We start from the raw sequence: 14,230 nt of genomic DNA on the forward strand, positions 1-14,230 counted from the left end.
ATGAGGTTTTTTATTTAATGACGCTAATTTTAATTGTATCTATTATGTATAAAAACAAATTTATTATTAATATATACACTCATCCCCAAAAAAATTAGATCCGCACATTAGATATTATGTTAACACCATTAGAAATTTAAAGTTTTAAAAATGATCGAATTTTATTTGAAAGCTTGAAGGTCGAGTATGTCTCTTATCAGGAAGTTAAAAGTTAAATTTAGCTAAAATGAGAGGACTAGGATTATCAATATGCCCCTTTTTTCAATATTAGTTTAGTCCGGAAAAGGTGCCAAGCTGTATCAAGACACAGAAGGCATAAACAAGAAAAAACAACTTTAAGGTTATCGGTTTGTAGTAAAAGTAGGTTAAGGAAATTCCTTTGAGCCGCGAACCCTGTCGGCTGACGTGGCGTTTCAACTGCGAGTGAAAAGCACGTGCTCTTGCCTGTTTGTCCACGTTGCTTTTGTATTTTAAGTTATTAAAATCAATATTCATATTCTTCCTTAAAATTATTCATTTTATTTGATTATATAGTTCAATTTTATAAAAAAAATCATTTTGATCTATTTATTTTTAGTTGTTTTAATTTGATCTTTAAAATATAAAAAATGAAATGAAATCGATGATAATTATTAATAATTTTATTAAAATCGATTCCAGCAGTCGATGACTTCATTTGCATTGTAGAAATATTGATATTTCTCTAATTAATCAACTGTCATCTTAATTCTTAATTGTTTTCCATATTCATTTTGTACTTATATTGAGTATCATAATTACCATTAAGAATACTTAGATTTATAAATTATATTGAATATAAATTAGTTGATTTGTACATTTGTCATTGATTAGGCCTTCCTTGTTAATTAATCCCATTTTTCCCTACACTAATCATCATGTATTTTTTAAGGCCACAAAGCATGTTCAAAAATTACTATTTCAACTTGGGAGCTTTCTTGAAAAGATAGATTTTTATTGTATTAATGAAATTAAAGGAAAATATTAGATAAATGTATGAATTAAGTGATCTTAGTAGTTAGGGTATTTGTTATTTTTTTAGAGGTCTCGAATTCAAGCATCGACAGAGATATGAACGCTCATTGTCAATTGATTAAGAGTCTTTAATAATACTTTATATTCATCCCATATTTATCAAAGAAAAAATGATTTTAAAATGATCTAATACTATAATATTATAGTTTTAAATTGAATACATCTTTGACAAATATTAAATATTTTAAATGAAATATATATTGTACGAATTTTGAGTCGACTTCTAGGAAAATATATAATATAATATGTCTTATAATTACATTTAACACGTATTAATGATTAATGAATATTTTTATAGTAAATACAATATAAAAAATAAATTTAATATATTTTGAATTAGAAATGAGTACAAGATCCAGATCCGACGAATTTCGACTCGATCATGTGATTTCATATGATCATTTTAAAAGAAAAATCGAATTTTAGTATAATTGGGTTGAAATTTTAAGAGGATTAGGTTAAGTTAATTTGTATTTAAAGTGAAAATATATTTGACTCAGTTTGAGATAATATTATGATTTTTCTTTATATATTCAAAGATAATTATAATAATATTTATCACTCCCTATTTTTTATTTAGATTCATATTTTTTCTAATAAAAATAAAATATTTTTATATTTGATATGATTAAATATAAATTAAAACTTTACCTACACAATGCAATAAAATCTTACCTACACAATTCCAGCTTTTTATCTTCTTATTTTATCATAAGTTTTCATAATTATAAATCGTAAAGAAAAACACCTAACGCTTAGAATAAAGAATACAGATTATGATTATGTTGGAGTAGTGAGAGTGGTGGGGAACATGCGGGTCCCATCATCATCACTCCCTCCACCACCAACTCTCCCTCTCTTTTATGCGTCCACCTCTCCCAAACTCTTACTTGTACTTTTTCTTTGCTCTACTTTTGGTAATGGAAGGTAGCTTAGTTTTACTCGACGGCGGCGGTAACGGTGGTGGCTGTTCTGGGTTTTCCACTAATGAGTCAGCCGTGTCGAAAGCTGAGGTTGTTCTGGAGGTGACTTCATATCCGGCCGAGACCGAGCTCGAGCTAGGGCTCAGCCTTGGTGGTCTTACAGGGAGGACTAATGCTACCCCTGGTAGAATATGGACTGCCAAGGACTTCCCTTCAGTGGTTGTTCCGCATCGATCTTCCATCAACGGCGGCCCTACTCCTTCGGTTTCCGTTTCTGGGACTAAAAGAGTCGCCGACGACTGTGGCTCTCCGACTGCTATCAGGTATAAATGGGATCGTTTCTTTCCCGACGTTTTGTTAGTGCCGCTAGTTTATTGGGACATCTGAAAACGCCACCAATAGCGTAAAACACCGTCACTGTTGGCTCTAAAAGTTTTGGTCTAATAACCTTAGTTTAGGCCTTATCTCCTCAAATTTCGAGTTTAAATACTTAATAAACCCTTAGGTTTTTGAAGTTCAATAATTTAACCTCTTTTGATGTTCCATGTTGTTTTGAAGCAGTCAAGTTGTGGGATGGCCACCCATACGGTCTTATAGGATGAACAGCTTGGTTAACCAAGCTAAAGCACCGAGAGCTGAAGAAAACAAAGCGATTAATGAAGTAAATAACCCAAAAGAAGATGGTTCCAAACTGAAACAAAGTGATGAAAAATTAGTGCATATTGGGTACATTAAGGTCAACATGGATGGTATTCGTATAGGAAGAAAAGTTGATTTGAATGCACATTCTTCTTATGAGAGTTTGGCTCGAGCACTCGAAGCCATGTTCCTCCAATCCACTAACTCCGGAGGTAGTGTCGAAACCTAGGCTCGGTTTATTCAGTACGTTTAAGGTTTGATTTATCGAACATTACCCTTTTGTAGGTACTGAGAAGGAACAACTAACAATAGCCTCTAAGCTTTTGGATGGATCATCTGAATTTGTTTTGACTTATGAAGACAAAGAGGGAGATTGGATGCTTGTAGGAGATGTACCATGGGTGTATGCTTCTATGTTTTGCTATGTTTTTAATCCGAAATCGACCGAATCCGGGAAAAAAAATCAAAAGTATAATTTGATCTTTCCATGTTTTTAATCTGTTTTTCATATTTCAGGATGTTTCTCACCTCGGTCCGGAGGCTCCGAATCATGAAGACTTCCGAGGCCAATTGCCTAGGTAAAATTTTACTCTTCCCTTTATGTTCCTTTTTTTTCCGGTTTTTCGACTTCTGATTCCCGTCATTCATATGTTTCAGCTCCGAGATTTCACGACAAGACCGAGCGGCAAAGAAGCAATCCGATATAGCGTCATTGGCAACACGATCCATCATTTAATTTCCATATAAACAAAAAGAAAAAGGCACAAAAAAAAAACTTTGTTCCACAGTTTGAACACAGAGCTATATGAATCTAGCCAAGTTGATCATGAGTTGAAGCACATCAATGCCACGATTGTTTTTTATCTCGAATTTTCTCGAGCTCGATCCTGAATCAATGTTACTCGGTCATACTGTAAATACACGAGTACTGGAAAGATCTTTAAGAGTGTTGTTTGAGTTTTTATTGCAATCCAAGCAGCTTAGTTCATGTTGAAATGTTTTCCCTTCGTGTGCGATTCTGACATTCAAAGTGTTCCCGTTCTGTTTTGTTTTATGCTTCAATTTTAATCCAAGGTTCAGAGTGTTTTGCTTTTGATGATGTTGATATGTGTTCATACGGATAAAAGAAAAATGTTATAAATTCTAGTTTATGTCAAATAAGAATATTAAAAGTCGAAGCAATATTGTAATTAGAGATGATCATGACTCGAGTTGGATAAGATTTTTAGTCCATCTAAACCTGATGCAAAGAAAAATATAAAATAAGTACTATAGTGAGTCATTAATTGTATAAAGATCAATTGTACTTTTATTTTGGAGTTGGACTGACTATTTTTTTCTCTAACCGAATCAATCATTTCTTTAAAAACCTCAGTCAGATCTGAATTCGGTTTTTTTTTTTTTAAAAAAAAATTATAGAATTAGATCAAATCAAAGTACATCACAATCAGATTAAATACTCAATCAGAACTTAAGTGGGTGGATATATGATAATGTTGGCTTATTCTTTAGAAGCATCATTCTCTACAAGTGCTGCAGTTGGAACCAACAACAATGGATTACATTTTTTTTTTAATTTGAACATCTTTCAGAATTTTACATAATCACTTCTTTCAGAATATTTCATCTCTAATCACGTTTGGGTAATATTTTCCCCTATCCAGTCAAAATATCATTAAATTATATTAAAATATTATTTTAGTAAAATTTTTAAAATTATAAAGTTATCATTAAATCTATCGAACTATTCATAAAATAATGAGTCCACATTATAAAATAATGATAAATTTTATAATTTTTAAAACTTTAATTGTTAAAAAGATTATTTGAATATAGTCTTCATTTATGTACTTTACCTTAATTTTTCTTTGTTGTAGCTGGATTCAATCAAATGTAATATGGGGCATGAGAGAGAGTGGTGATGAGAAATGGAAGACATGTAGGTGATACAAGATTATGCAATCATTTTGATTTTGACTGTGCAGATTACAAGCCATTGATGAACAATGGTTCAAGTTTCACCATATTATCAAAGAGCAATTTCAGTTTTTGAAGGTGAAGAAAAAGATGATCCAGTTACTGCATGAATCCCCTGAAAATGAAACAAGATTACAACACAAGAAAGCATTGCCTTCTCATTTCATGTTCCTTTTCAGCCTCTAGTTATTCATATGACTCATACATTAAGCTTAACACAAGTTTCTTACTGCAAAAACTCTCTTGGATCGGTGGCATAACCGGTCAAAGCCGATGCAGCGCAGTATAAGGAGAAGCAAGATATATCTGGCCTTCCTTGTGCCCCATCCGACCGGGGAAGTTCCTGTTTGTTGAGACACAAACCTGCAATGGCGATCCCATTAAATTTCTCAAAGGTGCGACTATATGTTCAATACGAGTATGCTCAACATTTTCAGTGTTTTTATATAATTGAAAGTTTAAACTCTCATTCGTATGTTCGAATATATGTTGAACATGGGTAGGTACTTCAGGGAAAATGAAATCGAAAACAAATCATATGTTCTTTAAGGTACACCGGGTGAAGAAAAAGATTACCTTGTGCGTATGTGTCTTTAGGGCCACCCAAACAAGTGCCGCAGCTAGGGCTAGCAGGTGTATCACAGCCAGCTTCTTCGGAAATCTGAGAGCATGTCTTCCCACCAGATCCGGGTATACAAGTCCAACCAAACCTGCCAGTTTTATAACGAGTTAATACACACATTCTTCTATCTTTACTTCCTTGATTCTAATCACAAATCGGATAATGTTTTAATTATTGAAGATATTGAGCAAACACCTTCTGTGTAGCTGGCACAAGAAATGTAGGAACTTTGACTTTCTTTCCCTGCAGATCAATCAAACTAAAGTTTCAGACACAGCTTAATATTCGCTATAGCTCCAGGGGTTAGGAATGAGAATGTACGACTCTTACCGAAGCTAAAAAGACTTTAGTAGCAGCAAGAAAATCTTCAGTTTTTCCACCAGTACAAGATCCTATAGAATATACTCTATCGATTAACATCTTTGCATTCTCTTGCCAATGCACAATTATCAGGAGAATGTGGCTACAAAATACATTTAAGAAATCATTCCAAGAGAGAAAAAAGAAGAAGAAATAAGTCCAATGTACAGACAGACGTGCACAAGAGAAGAAGGCAACGATGAAGATCGAATTAAAAGCAACTTTTATGAGATACCCACCTTAGCCACCAATGGCTCCAACTTTGAGATATCAAATCTGTACTCAGAAAGAAAACTGGAAGCAAGACCCAAAAGATGTAATCATATTAGGACTGTCTCAAGGCAGTTCCAAGCATAAAATGGTACAGTAAATATCACCCATGAAAGAACATAAAACATCCTATTGAACCAATTGAATAGTAGCAGACGCGGCCATCATAATAAGAAAACATTCTCTTCATCAACCATTTAATCACAAAAATATACCTTGCATGTGCATCATTGCAAACCGTTTCATATGACAGATGTTTTATTCTATGCAAAGCAAACAATAGTAACCCGTAAGCTAGGCATGAAAGCAGAGCAATAGACATTAAATGAAATCAACCTGGTTCGATGATTTTTGCCCTCACCTCAAGGTACTTAAATGTAGTACTATCAGCAGGAACAACTCCATTCTTTCCCCCGGCTTCAACAACCATATTGCACAACATTATCCGTTCTTCCATCTACCAAATACAAATAATCAGAATCAGGGTTTTAAATCGCGGTCGCGTTTTCGGTTATTTCGGATTTACCGTGATTGCGGCCGTCGCGGGCGCTATTGCGGTCGTCGCGGACGCTATTGCGGCCGTCGTGGGTAACTCGGACGGCGGCGAAACCACTATATCGCGGCCAATATCGCGGTCGCGGACCGTTTTTTGAAACCCTGATCAGAATACCAAATTCATGATTTCTGAATCAAACTAGGTCAAATGAATTTCTAAGGACCTAATGTTAAAAGTTGCAACATTTCAGGTTCACTTACATTTAGCCTTTCAACGGTGGTTCCAACAAACTCCATGGATTTATATGTTGCACCGGCTACAGATATTTCACCAACGATCTGCCCAACGGGAACCATTGTTAAAAAAACATATACGACCAACCATTATATAAAACAGTGATCAACATGAACAAGAGTAGAATCCCCACAGGAATATAATTAAGATTAAGAATTAAATCTTATCAAAAGGGAATAATTGCCTAAAAGTATATGATCTTACCTGCAAAATCAAATCCTTTGCGAGCAGATAAGGAAACATTTCACCATCCATCACAAAGCTTAAAGTTGGTGGAACCTGCAATTGAAAATGCAATCAAATACGTGTAAAAATTTACCACTAAATTAATCGTAATTTTGTAAGTAACAGACTTCAACTCATAAAAAACCTAAATGTCTGTTCAAAAGCAATAAATAATAATTAACAAACCTTGAGAAGAAGCTTCCCGGTGCCTAATACAAAGCCTGCATCTGTCTGTATTTCCAATTCCCCGTAGCAAAATGCTCCAGCAGTTCAGGTGTGAGAATCTGTCCCTAACAAAACCTGAAAGCAGATATAAAGAATATAACAGCAGCTCGAGAGCGGAACACGTGAATAGAAGTTTTACAATTCAATATTCACGGTAAAGAATTGATACCTCTCCTGGCCTGCAGTGACCCTCTTGGGCAAGTGCAACATGGCATACTCCTTTGTAATCGGGGTTTGCCTGCAATGTTGTGAATTAGGATTCAGCTCTATGTCAATAAACAGAGAATATACCTGTAGTTCCTCAGAATATTGGACCAGAAATGAATGACAAGATAAAGAGTGTCATACCTTAAAATTACCGAGATCTTTTATATCATAAAAATACTTGATATTTTTCTCCATGCAAAAATCCCTCAAAATATCCACTTTACGATTCGCACGTTCATCACTTGTGAATATGTAATGGTCGGGTATAATAACAACCTTTTCACAATCCCAAACCTTCAATACCAAAACGATGGTACACAGTTAATGAATTCAGCAACTGCAAATAGACAGCTGTGAACAGGAGTAAAGACACACACGAGGCCGAACTCTCTACAGTCTACCAAAGTAATAATTAGGCTATCAAGCTAAAGGAAACTTAAAGTATTTTGTTGGAAAAATGAAACATGAGAAACCACAAAAACCAGTTTCCCTAACAAAAAAAAGGTTTTCTTCTCCTTTCTCAGCAAGTCCCTCGAGGAACTTTCTTCCTCCTCCTGTACTTTGCTCTCAAAATGCCCTCCTTACACGGGTCCTATGCCACCATGGCAGGCGGCTCTAAGTCCAAATCAGAAAGGGTGAACCACCAACGACCACCAACGACCACCACCCCCATCCGTTGCACATCAAAAAAGCTTACAACAGTGATATAGCTATTGTTACTTGATGATTTTTTTAAGTCCATTTTATTCTAACAAACGTAAGCAAAAGCTCAATTATGCACAAGACTAACATGAGAGAAAAGAGAAGAATAAAACGAGTAAGATGGCATAAGAACAGAATACCGTTGCATTTTCACCAAATTCTTTCTTGAAGATACCAATGGAACCAGGACCACAAACATCATGTGTCATCAAAATATCAACATTAACCCAAACATTATCACCTGGACTCAACTGTGGTTTCTCAGAGGCTCTTGCAAGAATCTTCTCTGTCATTGTCATTCCAGTCTTAACCTGAGAAAAACAACCCAATTTTTTAACAACAACAAATCCATTATCAAATCAATAAAAAAAATTAAAAGGAACTAACAGAGCCAGTGGTGGCTGGTTTACGCTCAGATTGCTGGGGTGCCATGACCGAGAAGATTTTGTTCGAAACTTTTTTTTGCATTTCTGAATGGATATTTGAGGTGTAGAGGGAAAAGCAGAGAAGCCCAAATCTTTCTGGCCATTAAAAAAAGGGTGTTTGTTTATTCGTAGAAATAATCTAAACCAATCAAAATCATGAAATTGGGTAATCTAAAGCACTGACCTTGTTCCTGATGAAGGAAGAAGCTGGGGAGGCAGAAACCAAAGAGGAGGTCATGAGATTCAGCTCTCAGTTACTTTCTCGTCGGTTTTCCGTTTGTTTCGCGAGAGAAAAACGAAAGGAATACAAGCGGCGTGAGCAGAGAGATAGGACACCTGCAAACTCCACCAGACCTTTTGTAAATGGATCCCACTTCTAACCTTTGGCTTTGGATCTTCGTACGCCACCAGTCAACAATATTGATTGAATGGTTAAATTACGTGTATTAATATATATTGGGTAAACTACACTCATAGTCACTTTTATTTTAAATTTATCTTATTTTATTCACTGATTTGGGAAAATTATATTTCACTTAAGTATGTATCAATTTATTATATTTTTATCACGAAATTATAAAATATTTCGATGATGATGTAACATATCAATAAAAATATTTAATTTTAATTTGATATCTAAATTTTAAAAAATTATTTTCATGAGAAACATTTAAAAAATTTATCGACCTTTCTCCTTAAAAAAAAAAAACTCTCTTCTCTTATTTAATCCAAACTCTATATTTATTGTCGTGCTATCCGTGTTATTTTTGATATCGTCTTTTGGTCTACGATTTAAATTTGTTGATGGAAATTGAATCACTTAATAATTGTTCTTTATTTATCTTTCTTATTGCTAACCACATGGATGAAATAATGCGAAGATTATACGTCTAGCAAAAAAAATCATTCTTTTTCGTTTTTTATTAGGCTAAAGAAGTTTTATTAAATATTTTAAAATTTAATGATTCGACCAAAAACTTATTAAAAAAATTGGTAAAGTATATAAATAGTCTCCGAACTTTTAGGACGATTGTATTTTGATCACTTAACCTTTGAAATTTTCAATATAGTCATCAAATTTTAGTTCATTCCATCCCCCCTTTTATTACGTGGTTGGATCAAGCCAATTCTTCAAGGCCTTACCACTCTTCATCAAATGGAAAGCAAGTAATTGGAAATTCCTCTAGGGTATCCTCTGCAGTTAGTAACGCTAGAAAATCATAAACAAATCCTCGGAAAAAGCTATCATCTCAGCTGGAAACAGATTCATCTGAAACTAGTAGCCTTCGGGATGAACCAGAAAGTGCCCGAGCTCATACCTCCACCAGGAAAGATTCAAAGAGGGTTGCATCATGAATCCAACAATGTTGCTTCTAGGGATGTTACAGTGATTGGAGTTGGAAACTCTAGTGTAGCATCAAACTTTAGACCTAGGAGAAAATTTATTCAAAGATTTGGGTTAGGCAACCAGGATACTCTGGCCAGTCCATCTGTTACTTTGGGATCTAAAAGCACTTCCTAGGTGACTTGTTCTAGCACAAGCAAGTATGGTTTGAGAAATCTAAGATGTAATTCTATTTCTGATGTTTCATAACTGGTTCTTCATCTTCGGATTCAAGCCTCAGCAAAAAGAAAGACATGGTTAAAAAGAGAAACTCTGATGAGGAGGGTAGTTCCTCCACCAAAGGGAAAAAGTTGAGTGGGCCATCTTCGGAGGGACAAAACAACAGTTTTGGCCACGGTGTTTCCATTTCTGGTTCAAGACGGGGCAGGAATTGGCCTCCAACGCTGTTGTTGCTTCAGTTAGAACTCAGAGGTCAAATAGTAGTTATGTTAGAGGGAGACTCCCTAACCAAGCAAACATAAATAGTTTAACTTAGAATGAGTCCCTTGTAGCAATGCCAAAAGTGCCTCGATAAGATATACCTAACGATTTGAGTGCTCCTGTTTCCACAGAAACTGTTTCAACTGGTGCTAGTCCTTACAGTCAGTCGGGTAGTATAAGTGAGGGTTTACTCAATATCATGCAGTCTAGTCCTTCAGAAGTTGGCACTACCCGCATCTTAGTGAACCAGGACAGCTTCTGGCGCTACAATATGGATGGCATTGCAGAGTTATATTGATCTCAACCTGCATTGTCCTATGCATGGAGTTAGAACTTTCTCATTTTTTCATTGATAGAAAAATATTTCTACATAAATCATTGATAAAAAAATAAATGATAAAAGGGGAGATTTCAGTCTGAAACAAATGAATAAGATAGGTTCCATGACTTCCATCACATACATTCTGGAGTCAAACTCTCCATTTTTCTTCACCTTCGACAAGTTCAATGGAAATATGGGACAAATTTTAGGGTTTACAGGAGAAGCTTTTGATATTCTTGAATCGAATTCTCCTTTTCATTTGGATTTAAGGCTTGGGTCAACCCATAGCCATGGACTTTGACAATCAAGAAGAAGAAGAAAAGAATGGTTAACGAAAGTTAAGTGCCACGTCAACAAATACTAATGGGAGGTTACGACAAGTACCTTACCGAAAACGAATTAAAAACTCGATGACTGTATTGCAAGTTTCAAAAATTAGATGATTAAAATACAAGCGCCCTAAAAGTTCAAAGATTATTTATATATTTTACCCTTCAATTAACTTATTTTATTTTATTTTCCTTAAAAAATAAAAGAATAAAGAATTTCACCCAACTGTTGGGTCTTAGTTGCACTTCATCGCCTCTCTCCAAAATCAGAAAAATCTCGCTTAATTTCCCTCCCTGGCCTTCGCCATTTCTCAATTCACTGACTTGAGAAGCTCCCACCTTTCTCATATCCAACGTTTCTCCGTCTCGGAATTTAAGGTACAGTTCCTTTCTATTTCGTTGCTATTTCTTAAATCTAAAAGACATAGGCGTTAAGATGTTTTGATTTAGTCGGCTTCTTGTTTTTGATTTCTATGTTGATTTACATTTTTCGGATTAAATTTTGAATTTTTTAGAGAATCCCATGTCGAACAGTTGATTTAATTGATGATTGTTTATTTGGGTTCTTCAACTTAATCTATTTTGATGAATTAATTATGGATATTTTTTTAGTACTGTGAATTTCTGCGCAGAAACCTGCATCTCTTTGATTGATGGATTGGAGTCTATTCTTCGGATAAATTGGGTTTCCCCAGATCAGGGGAACTGATGAAATGAACATGGGTCCATCCATCTGATGAATTTGAATCTGTTATTTTGATGTTTTTGAATATATGTTTGTGTCCAATTTCTACTAAGTTTTCTTTTTTGGAGGGAGTCTTGCAATATCATATTTTATCTGTGTTCGAAAATGTGTTTGACCCAGTGTTAATTCAAAATTAGGGATTCTGTCTACTTCATAGTTGATAGATAATTCAATCATTGGAGCTGTTAGCTTAGTAAAGCTTTTTATTAAATTTGGATATTAATTGCTGCAATATTTGAACACTTTCTTTGTTTACTGTTCAAGCTAACCCCGTAACATTCTTCAATCGTAGATTTTCCTTAAAATTCTAATGGAGTGGAAGCAAAGGTTGCCCTAGAAGATGAACATTTTGCTTTGTGACAATCTGAAGCAGGAAGTTGTATTTCTCCCACAGCAGTAGCCTTGAGATGGATATGAATTTCGGTGTAGATTCTTCCCAGTCTCCTTCCAGATGGAGAAAAGTCGCATACGGAGGGATGCAACCCGGTTACGATGACAATCACACGGATGAAACTTTCCTGGAAGACATGGTCATGAACGCTAATGTCGTTAAACGGAATATGCTTAAGGTGATTCAAGATTCGGTTTCCATCTCCCAATATCTATGCATCGTTGCTCTTGTAGTCTTGGTATGGATCTACACGCTTAGGTCAACCCTCAATGAAAACTCCCTCTTGCTTCTCGATGTAAGCCTTCTCGGTTCCGGTTTCATAATCCTTGTATTAACCGAAGAGATGCTCTCCCTCAAACGTCTTTTGAGCTATGTCCTCAACGTTTCCTTCTTCACAACCGGGTTGTTTGTGTTGGCTCCTATATACCAAACGTTAACAAGGTCCATCAGCTCGGATTCCATATGGGCAGTAACCATCTCACTTCTCTTGCTCCATCTTTTCCTACACGACTACTCCGGCTCCACGATAAGACCTTCAGGGGCTCTCAAGAATCCTAACTTAACCAGCTGTATTTCCTTGAATGCTTCCATCGTCGCTTCGGTTTTCATAGCGTCCCGGTTACCCTCCCGAGTACATGTTTTTGCAACCATGCTATTCTCCTTGCAAATCTTCCTGTTTGCACCATTGGTCACCTACTGCATCAAGAAATACTCTTTCAGGCTGCACCTTTTGTTTTCTTTGGGGTTAATGACTGTAACTTTAACATTTGTCTATAGCCTTCATTGCCTGCTTTCTGTGTTATTGGTGGGGATATTGATCTTTGTTAATGTGGTTTGCCCTTACTGGCTTATAAGGATTCAAGAATACAAGTTTGAGATTAATGGGCCATGGGATGAGGCTAAGCTTTGCTTTGATATTACAGATTGAAAAATTACTGATGAGAATTCGATTTCTATGTTCCTCGGACTCGGGTTTGAACATCGGCACATGATATTATGTTGTTAACTATGTATTTTAGAGCCTTGGAAAGGTTGTATCTTAGCATCCATTTCCACATGTTGTAGGCTGCAACTAACTTTCAAATCATTTATTATATGCTATATTATTCAGATTTGAGATGAATGTCGAATATATATAAATCTGATAGCATTATATTCGTATGGGAATATGCTACCAGTGATGACATGTATTTATGCGTTAGAAAGATAAATGATGATTGTAATTATATAGTATATTTCCGTTTGTATATTGTAGTGGTGCAGTTAGTAGTCACCCGAAGATACATATATATATATATAATTCAGATTTGGATGTCACAAGAACAAAGCTAAGAACAGCTCATCAATAAGCACAACTTGATCATGTTCTCTTACTCTCTGTCAATGCACACAAAGTTCACAAATGGATCAAATAACCATAAGGGGGTTTTATTTGTTAAAATCACACAGCTTGTTCTTCTACCGAAACAACTTTTTCCCTCACATAGAAGCAACTGCTTTAGCCGGAACGAATTTGATCGAAACGCTGTTGACACCGTGGCGTTCGTCGGTCGGCACCGAGAACCCTGTTGCTGATCTGGTTAGGGAGATTAAAGAATGTGTTCGTATGAGGCTTAGTGGGATTTTAATTAGGAGGGGTTTATGGTCAAAATACTCTAATCTGACGGGCCTCGATTTGACCTGATTTTATAGGAGCGAGTTTTTTTTTTTTTAATTTGAGACTCAAGACAAGGCGGGACGAGTTATATATAGGCGTGCTTATCGAGCGAGTCGATCATGAGTTAAAAGTACTTGACTTGTGCTTATTAAAAAATTTTGTTACTCGACTCGTGCTCGTTAAAAAAATTCTTGCTCAATTCATGGCTCGTTAAGCTCTTTACTCATTAAATTCGTTGCTCGTTAAGTTCATTGAATTTTTACCTTATTTTTTAACTATAGGTAAAATCTACTAATAATATATAAAACTTAATATAAACATAAATTAATAAATTTAACCAAAAAATTATCAAAACATTAATAATTTAGTTTTTCCTATTGTTTATTAAAAATTAATACATTGATAATTTAACATCATATTATTATCTATTAGAAAATTATTTAATGAAATATTTTTAAGATAACTACTGAAAAAATTATAAAAAAATAATAAACTGCTCACAAACTTATCGAATCGAGTTAGATTTTACTCGATTCAACTTAT

The 14,230-nt window shown here is 35.1% G+C and overlaps 2 protein-coding genes and 2 pseudogenes across 2 annotated transcripts; 3 read left to right on the plus strand and 1 right to left on the minus strand.

Annotated features, from left to right (window-relative positions):
- The first annotated feature begins 1,973 nt into the window (after nucleotides 1–1,973).
- LOC120136764 (auxin-responsive protein IAA12-like) lies at nucleotides 1,974–3,535 on the plus strand. Its single transcript, XM_039152730.1, has 5 exons — nucleotides 1,974–2,299; nucleotides 2,538–2,827; nucleotides 2,901–3,018; nucleotides 3,132–3,193; nucleotides 3,273–3,535. The coding sequence occupies exons 1-5, from the start codon at nucleotides 1,974–1,976 to the stop codon at nucleotides 3,320–3,322; spliced, it is 846 nt and encodes a 281-aa protein (XP_039008661.1). The 3' UTR covers nucleotides 3,323–3,535.
- A 1,229-nt stretch (nucleotides 3,536–4,764) lies between these two features.
- Nucleotides 4,765–8,744, minus strand: LOC120136806 (annotated as a pseudogene).
- Nucleotides 8,745–8,781: 37 nt separating this feature from the next.
- LOC120136934 lies at nucleotides 8,782–10,541 on the plus strand (annotated as a pseudogene).
- Nucleotides 10,542–11,123: 582 nt separating this feature from the next.
- LOC120136706 (phosphatidylinositol N-acetylglucosaminyltransferase subunit C-like) lies at nucleotides 11,124–12,981 on the plus strand. Its single transcript, XM_039152668.1, has 2 exons — nucleotides 11,124–11,272; nucleotides 11,932–12,981. Exon 2 carries the CDS (start codon nucleotides 12,047–12,049, stop codon nucleotides 12,956–12,958), a length of 912 nt encoding a protein of 303 aa, XP_039008599.1. The 5' UTR covers nucleotides 11,124–11,272; nucleotides 11,932–12,046; the 3' UTR covers nucleotides 12,959–12,981.
- Nucleotides 12,982–14,230: the final 1,249 nt, after the last annotated feature.

Source organism: Hibiscus syriacus, unplaced genomic scaffold, assembly GCF_006381635.1.
Source record: "Hibiscus syriacus cultivar Baekdansim isolate YM2019G1 unplaced genomic scaffold, ASM638163v2 tig00110637_pilon, whole genome shotgun sequence".
NCBI classification, from domain to species: Eukaryota; Viridiplantae; Streptophyta; class Magnoliopsida; order Malvales; family Malvaceae; genus Hibiscus; species Hibiscus syriacus.